This window comes from Mercurialis annua, linkage group LG4 (genome assembly GCF_937616625.2).
Source record: "Mercurialis annua linkage group LG4, ddMerAnnu1.2, whole genome shotgun sequence".
Classification (NCBI taxonomy): Eukaryota; Viridiplantae; Streptophyta; class Magnoliopsida; order Malpighiales; family Euphorbiaceae; genus Mercurialis; species Mercurialis annua.
The window spans coordinates 30,176,390-30,189,506 of NC_065573.1; the positions used below are offsets into that span (position 1 = coordinate 30,176,390).

At 31.0% G+C, this 13,117-nt stretch overlaps 1 protein-coding gene across 1 annotated transcript; it reads left to right on the forward strand.

Annotated features, from left to right (window-relative positions):
* The first annotated feature begins 10,365 nt into the window (after positions 1 to 10,365).
* On the forward strand, positions 10,366 to 13,049 carry LOC126676178 (protein CHAPERONE-LIKE PROTEIN OF POR1, chloroplastic). The gene is made up of 5 exons (XM_050370330.2): positions 10,366 to 10,469; positions 10,729 to 10,901; positions 11,020 to 11,099; positions 11,853 to 12,297; positions 12,648 to 13,049. Exons 2-5 carry the CDS (start codon positions 10,756 to 10,758, stop codon positions 12,802 to 12,804), a joined length of 828 nt encoding a protein of 275 aa, XP_050226287.1. The 5' UTR covers positions 10,366 to 10,469; positions 10,729 to 10,755; the 3' UTR covers positions 12,805 to 13,049.
* Positions 13,050 to 13,117: the final 68 nt, after the last annotated feature.

Consider the following 13,117-nt stretch of genomic DNA (forward strand, 5'->3'; position numbering starts at 1 on the left):
TAAAATCTTTCTATGAAAGTTAGTCTTATTAGGATTATTATAACATTCTTTTATTATGATTATGAAATTCATATTTATAAAATTTAAAACTAACAGTGTATTTTTATTATTAAATTCGAATGAAGAATATATCTAAAGTAAAGGAGTTCGGGGAAAAATTATTTCGAAAACTTTAATTTAATTCGAAATTAATTTAAATTGTAATTTGTGTTTAAAATGAAAAAAACGTAAAACGTTGTGCTATATGGTGACATTAATCCTATATAATATTGATTATACATGAAATACATTAGTATAATTGAAATTTAATTAACATAATAATTTATAAGTAAATATATTGACGTCAATTAATTTTAAAAATTAATTAGTTGAAGTATGATATATATTTATTATAAAAACTGTAACTAATTTAATATTGATTATTAACAAAATACATTAGTATAGCTATATTAAATTTAATTAATAAATAAATTGACGAGTTATGTTACGAGCCACGTGTGTAGCACGTAATGCGAAACTAGTACCAAAAAAAGGACACACAAAGGTTTGTACAATTGAGAATATCACACATGGAAGGGAAGACATTACTTTTAGATTTTTTGAGGTTAAATCTATACTATATATAAAAATACGGATAGGGGGAGAGACAGACAAATTTACTGAATAATCCTTTTCAGTTTACTACTAAATAAAGATTTTATAGTCATTAATTAATTAGTTATTTAATTAATCACTATTGTAATTAAAGTCCTAATTAGAATATATAGTTAAATTATCTCTAATTTAATTTTTAGTATGTAAAAAATAACTAAATTGTCTCCAAATTAGTAGGAATACCTATCTTTTAGTTTAATTGAACTACAAAATTAAAATACTATATCTGATCAATATATTATTATTTAAATTTCTATCTTATTATTTTTAAGGATATTATTAATAAAATTAAGTTAATTATTTAATTATTGTTATTATAAAACCAAAATAAGAATAAATTCAGTATGAAAAAAATTTAATAACCGAATATATTATATTTATTTTTACAAAAATTCTTATCTAATTTAATATTAATTATAAATAAAAAATTGATATAATTATAATAAATTTACTAATATGTTCATTGAGGAGTTACGTTACGAGCCACGTGCATAGCACGTAATGCGAGACTAGTATTTAATAAAAGTAACAAAAATTATGAATTATACCTATAAAATTTAAAATTAAAATAAGTTTGACAAACGAGCAAAAATTATAAATAAGTAATTAAAAACATTAAAATAATTAAGTAAATTTATTTCATTGAAAAATTTTGAATATCATTTATTTTATGGAGTTTAAAATTGAAAAATTATATAGTTCAAATTCAAGTCATTGTTAAAAACGTATTGTATTATAGAAATTGTAATCAGAACACACATTATGTCTAATTCATTTTTAAAAAAAAATAATTGAATTTAATTTTAAATTTTCATTACACATATTTAAAAAGACTAGTTTCGAGTTCTTATCTAATTTAATATTAATTATAAATAAAAAATTGATATAATTATAATAAATTTACTAATATGTTCATTGAGGAGTTACGTTACGAGCCACGTGCATAGCACGTAATGCGGAACTAGTTAAGATAAATGTACCCATATTAATTTGGAGAAATTTTTGATGTAAAGTACTTTCTCTATTACTATATTCCTAGTAATCCATTGATTTTTTTTTGTTCTTCTCTTAAAGCTCAATTAGTTTTCCATGAAGCTTTTTTGTGAGATTTTTTCCCAAAATTATGAAACTTTAGGTGTCTGATAAAACATTATTCTGATAAAAAAATTTTGCTCCTACACTTTTTTTAGCTTTTTGTTTAGATTTTTTTTATCATAAATCAGAAGGAGAAATTTAAAAATATATTTTAGCTAAATAATATTAATATAAAAAAAAGATAAAATTGTCGTCCTGGTACTATCCAGGGGTGAAGAACCCCGGAGGTGACTGCAATGAGCAGAAATCTCACTCACTGGTGTTTCGAGTCAAATAAAAAAAATTATAAATTATTACATACAAAGACTGATAAATATAAATTCTTTTGACAATATCTCCCCTCAAATTTTGTCCATAACTTTTTTAGCCTTTCTTTTGATCATTGGTTTTTTGTTAATATACAGAAAAATCACAATGATGATTGCGAGAATTGGAGAATTTTATTTGGCCTTACCTGCTGGTTCTTATGGAATCACCGTAACAAGTTCATTTTTTTAGCAAGGAGAGGAGCAGCTCCGAGATGATTGCTCAGTCTATTCGTCAAATGGCTCATTACTCTTTTTCTGCTAAAACTTTGTCAAGTTATCTAATCCTGGATTACAGCCAAAAATGGAGCAGCTTGTAGGGTGGGATCCCCCCTCTCAGGGCTGGTTGAAGATCAACACCGATGGTGCTGTCCGAGGCCCAGAGAAAATAGCAACAACAGGTGGTTTAGCTCGTACAAGCAGCGGAGAATGGGTTTTTGGCTTTAGCAGGAACATTGGAGCTTGTTCGGTCCTACAAGCTGAACTTTGGGGTGCGTTTGATGGCTTAAAAGTAACAGAATAGGAGATAACTGTTTTTCAGTTATCTAAGTTATAATCAGCTGTTTCTGTTGTATTTAATAGCTCCTGTACTTAACTTGCTGATTAAGCAATTAGATTGTTAATTTCTGTTAGTGAGTCAGTTACTGGTAGTTAGTTAGTTAACATGAGTCTGTTGCTTTTATTTGTTAGATAGCAGTTACAACTTCTTGTATATAAACAATGATTCATTAATCAATAAAGGTGTGAGATTATTTTTCCAAACATACATTTTGTTATGGTATCAGAGCCAGGTTTTTGAGTGTAGCCTTTAGCAACTAGGCGTGCTTTGTATCTCTCTACTGAACCATCTGAGTTATGTTTGATCTTAAAGATCCATTTGCAGCCAATTGGTTTCTTAGATGGTGGTAGTGTTGTTAAGTGCCAAGTCTGATTATTTTGTAAAGCAGTAATTTCTTCCTGCATTGCTTTCTGCCAGCATGGATATTGAACTGCTTCATTGTAGTTTTTAGGTTCAGATGTGATTGACAAGGCTAGTGAATATTGTTTGTGTGTTGGGGAGATATTTGTGTAGGTGAGTACTTGAGATATGGTATGTGGTGATGTTCTTTGAGTTTTTGGTTTGGAAAGAATGTAATCTTTGAGATGTGATGGTTGCTGAATTGTTCTTTGAGAATGTCTAATAGGATTGGGAACAGGTGGTAATGGACAGGTGGTAAGAGGGATGTTTGTAGTTAAGACTTCATCATTTGGAAGAGGATGCAGTGTAGGTGAATTTGAATGATTTATATCAGTTGTTGTACCTGCAGGTGAGTTAGTTTCATATTCATAATTACATGATGAACTAAGATTAGGAAAAACAGGAACTGATGATGGAGTAGTGGAATTATTTATTTTCTCAAAAGGGAATATGTGTTCTGTAAAGATAACATCTCTAGAGACAAAAATGAGATTGTTAGAGATATCAAAAACTCTAAAGCCTTTGATATTGGAAGGATAACCTATAAACACACATTTAACAGATCTTGATTCAAGTTTGTTCTTATTTGGACCTACTTTAGAGACAAAACATTGACATCCTAGGATTTTGAGATTATCAAAGATTGGTTGAGTATTATATAGCATGAAGTAAGGACTATTATCATCTAGAATTGGTGTTGGAATTCTATTAATTAGGTAGGCTGCATGAAGTATGCAGTCTATCCAGAATTTTAATGGAAGGGATGCTTGAATTCTTAGTGAACGAGCTACATTTAAAATGTGTTGGTGTTTTCTTTCTACAACACTATTTTGTTGTGGTGTATATACACATGAAGTTTGATGAAGTATTCCTTTTGAAGCAAAAAATTCAGACATGTCAAATTCTTTTCCATTATCTGATCTGATGCATTTTATCTTAGTAGAAAACTGAGTTTCAATGAGGATTATGAAATTTTTGATAATGTTTCTTACTTCAGATTTTAATTTCATTGGATAAATCCACAAATACCTACTTTTATCATCTACTATGGTAAGGAAATAATGATGGCCATCAAAAGCTCAAGTGTATTGTGACAATCAATCTGCCATCAAAATTGCAGAAAACCCAGTTTTCCATGAGAGAACGAAACATATAGAAATAGATTGCCACTTAATCAGACAGAAAATTCAAGAGAATTTGATCAACTTATTTCCAGTAACATCAGCTAATCAACTTGCTGATTGCTTCACAAAGCCATTACCAGCTCCATCTTTTCAAGCTTCTACAATCAAGCTGGGTATACAAAACTTGTATACTCCACCTTGAGGGGGGCTAACAGAATAGGAGATAACTGTTTTTCAGTTATCTAAGTTATAATCAGCTGTTTCTGTTGTATTTAATAGCTCCTGTACATAACTTGCTGATTAAGCAATTAGATTGTTAATTTCTGTTAGTGAGTCAGTTACTGGTAGTTAGTTAGTTAACACGAGTCTGTTGCTTTTATTTGTTAGATAGCAGTTACAACTTCTTGTATATAAACAATGATTCATTAATCAATAAAGGTGTGAGATTATTTTCCCAAACATACATTTTGTTAAAAAGCGGCTTGGAACCGTGGATTTATCCACATTATTTTAGAAATGGATAGCAAGCTCGGAGTGGACAGCATGGACAGCGATCACTTTAGAATTAATGCGAACGCCAACCTCCGGAATGCTATCAAGTATCTGATTAATAGAGATTGGTCGGTTGTCGTTCGTCACACCCATAAGGAAGGCAATTGTTGCGCTGATCGCATGGCTAGTCTCGGTTTTTCTCACAATGTGGGGCTGCTGATGTATGATGGTATTCCAAGTGGTCTTCAAAGCTACCTTACTGATGATAATGTTGGGATTTCTTTCCACGTATGTTTAGAAGTATCTAGTGCTTTTATCTTTGGCTTTTGCCTTCTTCTTTCATAAAAAAACTGAATAAATTCATCAAAATAATAACAATTATATATATTATATTATAAACTATTGAATTAATATTTTTTAAAAACTTAATAAACATGAATAAATAAATAAAAGTTTAATTTACTAAAATTTCCAATTGAATTGATTAGATTGAACTTTAATTTATAAGTTTTGAATTTAAAATATAGAAATGGTAAATATATTGCCTATTATTCTATTGTTAAATTTGTAATTCCAATTTTTACATATGGGTGCCTTAAACTTTAAATTAATCAGAACAGGTTTAGTTGTATTTTTCGAATTTCACATATATGCATGTATAGAAATTCGTTTGACAAATGATCATTTTACTCTCTTATTACGTGTCAAAATATTAAAAAGGTCAAAATCACTCTGAACTTGTTAAAATCAAATTAAATACTCCTCTGGCATTTTTCTCCACTCTCACCCAGAGAGTATAACACAGTCTTCAATTTTTTTAGAAAAAAATATGTAATGACCTTAATATCTATTTTATTTTATAAATTGATACTTCTTTTTTAACCAAGATAGATCCATTGAATAAGAAAATTAAAATACAATAATGAAAATCATATAACAAGTAAATAAATGATCTTTTAAATATCCTAATCTAATAATATATGAAACAATTAAAAATACAAGCAAAAAAAATTAATTCTAAACCCCACTAATTAGCCACTTTGGCGTTCAACACGGAACTAAATTTCGGTACGAGGGTCTTAACTTGAAACTTGATCGACTATGCTGAGAAACCGTTTGAACTTTTAAAGTTCTAACCTTTGCAACCTTATTCTCAAGGGAATCTAAAAGATAGAAGTACACCAATAATATAACACTAAATATTTGAAAATAACAATAACAAACAAATAAGATATAATACTAAAGAAGATCTGCAATATTTAAAGGTTCATAGATCATAAAAAAACAAGAAAATTTTGACATAAAAGCCAAAAAAAAATTCAAAAATTCATGTTGGGATCATAGATCATAGATCATAATAGTTTCATAATGATTTCATATTAATTGCATCATAGTTTCATTACAAATTTTATTAAAAGAAAAGGCATACAGCAACATTTAAATGAGTTGTATTAACAATAAGATAACTTACCAAAACAAATGTATACCTCTACAAAAAGTAAACTACTAAGAAACAAACTAAAATTGGTAAAATATGGAAAAAATTCTAAACATCTTCATCGAACTTATAATTGATTCCGAAATCACTCTATTTATCAGAAATTACAAAATGGTCTGAACTTTAAAACATAACATTATAGTTACTATATTTATCAAAGATTGACTCTATAAGGATTTTAAATGATTTTTGGCTTTTTTTGCCCAGTTAACCATCAGTTTATATTTGCTTTTCTCTCTCTTCAAAATCAAACACACAAAAGACGTGTCACATTCCTTTGTCATGTCCTTATTACCTCCCAAAATAAAATTAGGATGGTTTATAACCCCCAACAACGGAAGCAAAGATCTCTTTGTTCACCAATCTTCAATCAAAAGTGAGGGTTTCGATAGCCTCGGTGAGAATGGAGATATCGAGTATCAGATTAAACACCCTTTTGCTGGCCGTATTAACGATGATGACGTCACTGGTCCTAACAGTAACCTCGTTTAAGGTGGTGGAGGCGGAAGAGGCCATAAGGGTAGCTTTGGTGTATATGGAGATGGTGGCAATAGTGGACGGGGGCGATCTAACGGTGGATATGGAGGTTCTGGTGGACGTCGTGGTCGTGAGTGTTATTCTTGTGATTAGCCAAGTCATACTGCTAGGGATTGTTTTCAAGGAAGCGACAGCGGGTGTGAGAGGCAGTGGCTCTAGGGTGGTGTTGGAGGCGGCATGAGCTGTTATCGCTATGGGGGATCTGATCATTTTATAGGGATTGCCCCACTATTAGGCTTTAAGGTTTAATTAGAGACAAATGTGGAACTGTTGTCCATCAAAGCAAACCCGTCCGGTAAACAACATTCGACTAGCATATGTTAAATATGTAGCTAGTTTTCCTTCTAATCCCAATTCCAACTTATGCAGTTAAGATTGTTGTACAATATCTCATAAAAGACGAATGAAAAAAAAAAGCTCGTCCCGTCTAGAACACTCATGTTTGACTCATCTTACACACGGAATAACGGTAAATGGATTTAGGAGAGAAAGATCCCAGAAAAGGAATGAAAAGAGTCCGGCAAGCAAATAGTCTTCTTGTCCAAAGGTGAACAAGGTCATAAGGCTCTTTGAAAAAAATGTAGAAGGACCCTTGTAAAATTGATATATTTATGCAAAAAAACCAAATTAGTCCCACTGCTATATCTCCCACCTCCGCTGCCGCTTCCTTGAAAACAATCCCTAGTAGTATGACTTGGCTGACCACAAGAATAACACTCACTACCACAACGTCCACCAGAACCCCCTTATCCACCGCTAAATCTCTCTCGACCATCACCGCCACCATATCCACCTCTACCCATTAAATCTACCTCTATTTGGTGAACGAAGAGGCAACCATTATAGTCTAGAAAAGTGCATTGACTTCTGTTTTTCTCCAAAATATACCATGAATTTACTTGCTTTTATTCTTGATCACTGAAGACAAAGTGTATGATTATAATATAGTACTACACTATAAATTATTTACAAGCTTAACAAATGTTGCTTTCCACCTTATCCTCTCACGATGTATAACGTTCCAAAAAAATTCCTTAATTTTGGGATTTATGTGATGCTACAATGCTATTCAATGTAAAATATTAATAATTAAAGTTAAATGCTCAATTTTTGACAAAAAAGGAAAGAGGAGAGAAAATAGAAAGTGGTGGCCAGCTAGGCAAAAAAGTCGTGAGAAAAAAACCAAAAAAGGGGGAAGAATGTGAGGACAAACTGATTTTTTTAGGTAAACTTAGAGTCCATCACGTCATTTAAATTTTTTTTAGGTAAACTTAGAGGACAAACTGAGTTTTTTGAATTTCTCATAGTATAATAAAAAAGAAACCAACTAAACATTTAAATATTTAGCATCAAATCATTTAAATTGTAATTAATTTGAACTGAGTTCAAAATTAAAAATCTAAAATCAAACTTGGATTGAGTTTAAACATATCAAACTAAGTATGACCACGATGTATTAATGCAGATACATGTAGAATTAAGCTACTACATTGCAAGACTCCATTAAAAAAATTCATTAAATAAGTAAAGATTTGATATACAAAATTAATTTGCAAACTATACGATATTTTAAAATTTAAAATAAATTACCTATTAGCCGTATTTCAATTGATGTATATCGAGTTTGAACAACCGCCAGTCGGGATCAATTAATCAAAAAATCATAAAAGAACATTGAAATGAGCATGCTAACATGGTGCCCCAAAGGGGTGACCTGAGAACACAGGTGCACCGAGCATCTCGAGCCGATGCTCCTGCGTTCTCAGGGGCCACTCCTCTGGGGTGAACCATCTGTTATATGGAATGTTGAAGTTGGCAGCATACGATCTGTGATTTTATAGTAGCAAAATTGCAAAAATTTCCATGTCATTATGTGAACATTTTAGGGACACCAGCCCTCGCAGGATGTTGTCATCTTTACCACATTAAAAGAAAAAGCTGAGTTGCTCTACAATATAAAACAACCTATAAATAATTAAGATTAAATAAATTAAAAATGGTGAAAAAGTCTCTTCTTATAAAAATAAGAGTTCACTTTTAATCGCGGCAGGAAATTTGTTTATACAGCTCATAAATTTTGTAAATAAATCAACTTAATAAACTATTAGACGATCGATGGGTTTTATGAATTTTTAAACGAGTCAGCTCGTAATATCTGAAGTTCAATTGAAATTGTAAATTCAACTAAATGGAACATTGCTAAATGTAGATTTGATTCATCAATAACTTGTTTTTTTCTTCGAAGAACACTTGGTTCGTTTAATTTAATAAATGACTTGGAACAAGTTTTCTTAGTCGAGAGTTCCGAGTAGCTCGGGAATGGGTTAGCTTATGATTTACAGCCCTACTTCTAGGGTTAACAGTTTAACTGATGCAAATTGTCAAGGGTGAAATCTGAAGTGCAGCCCTACTAACGTGTTATGAGAAATAACAAAAAGAATTGTAATGTCAACATTCTCTTCAATAATGGCGTCAAAGAACAATTACTTGATCTGGATTATTTTCAATGTCAGAATGCATGTGTTAGGCGAAGTTTCATTGCCATAATATTTCCATTACTTTGTTTCATGTTGATTGGCATAATAAATTACTCCCTCCTTCCCGTAAAAATAAAAAAAGTAGCTACTTTTTTTGTCCCACAAAAATAGAAAAAATAATGTTAGTTAACTATAAAATTATTAAAATATTCTTATATTAACATTAATTGATTTAAAGTTTCAATGTTTGCTTTTTATGTATCTAAAATTCTATTGGCTAATGTTTATATAGTGGCTTTGGGTTGTATGAATCACTAATTTATTATAATTTACTTCAAAAAAATTAAAAGGACAATCTAGAAAAATTATCACAAATCATATATAATTAACTATTTTTTTAAATTTTTGTGAAAGAGCTATTTTTTCTATTTTTACGGGACGGAGGGAGTAATAGAATAGGATAAGTTGAGTGAATATGATTTCTGATGTCAATTATATACACTTTTCATGATGATAAAATAAAGATTTAATCACTAAAAATATCAAACTATTTGTCAGCTATATTCAAACTCTTAAAAATCAGTCCATTTCAGTTCCTTATAGCATATTTGATATTTTTATAGTCATTTTTGTATGAACCGATTTTTGTCAATAGATTTACCACGTTACTATTGCTGACGTGACAACACTTTTTTTCCAACCAAACTACATATAGCTAAAACAAATTTAAAACCAGTTTTTAAATCAAATTACTTAGTTATAATATATAAATTTCATAGATAATTAATATTTCTTAATTAACTAATTAAAATTAATTTAAAATTTTAATTAATTTAATTAAATTTAATTATATCCAAATTTAAATCTCAATTTATGTTATCCACTTCATAAAAAAATTATGGGTCAACCAACATATGCCATATTGGCATGATAAATGCTAAAAATGTTTTTTTTTAAGTGAGTTCAACGGTTAACTTAGATAAAAGTTAAAATCAATGTGATAAATTAAAACTATAGTTGAGGGGTGTTGGTGTTGCAGAAGTATAGTTTATGAGTGAAACTATACATTAAACCAATCAGGCAATGTAATGAAGCACCATGATATGTTAACAACACAGCATCATCTATCACCGTCCAATAAAACAAATCAGATCTAAGCCTTCAATTTCAGCGTGCCCAATCACATCTGAACCCTCAATCTCATCATCAAATAAATAAATAATAATGAAATTCTCTAATTAAGCAGTAGCAGGGTTTTAGCAGTACAACAGTTTAGTCTCATCGTCTTCGCAAACCAATAAATATATTCATTTCATTTCACAACTTCAGGTACTTCTTTTTTAACGTTTATTCAGACTCTAATTGCTTAATTTAGTCAATTTCTATTCCAATTTTAAAATTTTCTTAAATTTTTATGCTTATCTATGTTTTTTAAGTTCTTAATAGTAATGGGTTAAATTTTTTTTATTGATGTATTCTTATACTTGCTTTAGTGATGCTTCTGTTATTGGGAATTAGAAATAATTGTATTGCAAAAGAACTAAATATAACTGAATTGATTGTTAACATTGTTTGTTTTATGATGAAGTTGTTGTGGTGCTGCTGCATTCTGAGGATGACTGTGTCTGGACTAATGGGTAGTCCTTCAAGGTGTTGTCTCCGGATACCTGTAAATGGCCCGGTGTCATTTCGCAGGCGAGTTTGCGGTTTTCCTTGTGCTGGAGAACTTAATGAAAGGATAAACTGTCTTAGTATCAAGAGGTAATTTTTAATTTGTGTGTTCAACCATTATAATTCTGCATTAGGAATATGAGCTATTTTGTTGCTTTTGAATTTTATTGAACTCGCAATAACGCCTTTGGATTTTTTTGTTTTGAAGATGTAATGTAAAGAAAACTGGCTTTATCAAGTGTGCAATGGATGCTTCCTATGGTGGTGATATGACAAATGACCAACCTGGTAATTTTGATTTTCTTAATTTGTGGAAGATTGCCTAATTATGAAAATTGCTAAGATGGTTTGAGAACATAAACGAGTGTTCTTGACGAGATGATCAATATGGTGGAATGTTTACGCTGATATCCTATGCCCTAACAAAAAAAGTGGGCCAATTTGTATTCCATCCGTGAAATCATGGTGTCCCTAGATTCGGGCTCTGAGAAGTACCTGAGAAGAGAATGACTGTGATCTCTAACATTTAGAATGTCTACAGAAAATTGTGAGTATCACCTGTGGTGGTATTCGACTATTAGTTGAAGTTGGATATGGATTGCAGTATTCCTTTAAGCCGTAGCTGCTCATGTCACCAAATAATGGTTTCTTAGAACTGTCTCTGTTTTCCATGTCAAATTAAGTAAAATGCTATTCAATGTTTTTTGCCGTATCCCCCTTTTTATCAATTAAAGTCTAATGGGAAAATCGAATTTAACGCGGAAGTTGTTAATTGTTGTATAACAAGCCTAAGGCGACATCTTTTTTAACTCGGCGGAAACAAAATGTATGATATGTTAGTTTACATTTATGTGGAATTGATAACTGCCATTTAAATAATGTATACTATGCTAAATCTTTGTTGAAAACATGTGCCTTTATGTAAATTTACCTGACTGATTATTACAAATGGTCCTAGGTATGAATGTGTTTGAAAGCATCTTTCAACAAGTAACATCATTCACTCTGAATCTTTCTCCATATTTGTCTTTGCAAGTTCAGATATCTTTCCTAGAATTCATGTAAGGGACCCCTACAAACGGCTCGGGATTAGCAAGGAGGCATCTGAAGGTGAAATACAAGGTGCAAGAAACTTCCTTGTAAATAAATATGCTGGGCACAAACCAAGTTTGGACGCAATTGAGTCTGCCCATGACAAAATTATCATGCAGCAGTTTTATGATAGGAAGAACCCAAAGATTGACATTGGGAAAAAGGTTAGGAAGTTAAAGCAGTCCCGTGTTGTGCAGGCTGTCACAAGCAGGTTTCAAACTCCATCCACACGTGTCATCATAAAAACAGCAATTGCATTTCTAGCACTCGGAGTTCTCACGATTCTATTTCCAACTGAAGAAGGGCCTACGCTTCAGGTAGCCATTTCCTTGATGGCTACAATATATTTTATACATGACCGGCTGAAGAGTAAACTCTGGGCTGTGCTTTATAGGTATGTGATGAGATCTGTCTCCTTTCTCTTATTTGTATTGTTTGCTTTTTTTTAAATCTAAGTTTTCTTTCTTTCTTGATAAATATGAAACCTGCTGTTTTTATTGTACTGCTTTGACAGTTTCTATATTATGTAGCAAAATTTCCTCGCTGCGGATATCTTTTCTTTTTCTGAAATTTGTGTACTAAAAATGAAAATCTACTGTCAATTAGCCTCATTAATTTGTATGAATTAATGCTAAATAGTTCTATATTATAACCTCTATCTTTGTGTTAAATGCATTCTTGAATCTTCCTGCTGTATGTGTTAGTAAAAGTGTCCTGATTCATGAGTTTGTTCCCGTGGTGCAGTGCTGGAGCTTTTATATTCTCATGGCTGTTAGGAACCTTCTTGATGGTAGCAGTGATTCCACCAATTCCGGTTATTAAAGGACTAAGGAGTTTTGAGGTTACTACTTCACTGATAACTTATGTGCTATTGTGGGTTTCATCTACCTATTTGAAATAGTACCATCTTTCTCATAGACCTCAAATTTCCTGCGATTGATTAGTGGTTCATCGATCTCATCTTTTCATTTTAAGCTCTACCATGTTCTTAACTGTAGTTTGATATTTACAGCGCGGTAACATTTTTGTCCCCGAGCCACCCGTTAGGAAGAAAAGGTTTGTGGATTTGTACTTTTTGAGAAAGAATGTAAAATTTAGATGTAACTAATGGGGTGAGTTGATATAATTGTTTTATGGTTTCTTGCATGCTTCTCCATAATCTGTTTTTTCTTTTATAAATCATATAAATGGAAATGTTTTCATCCTGCTCAAAA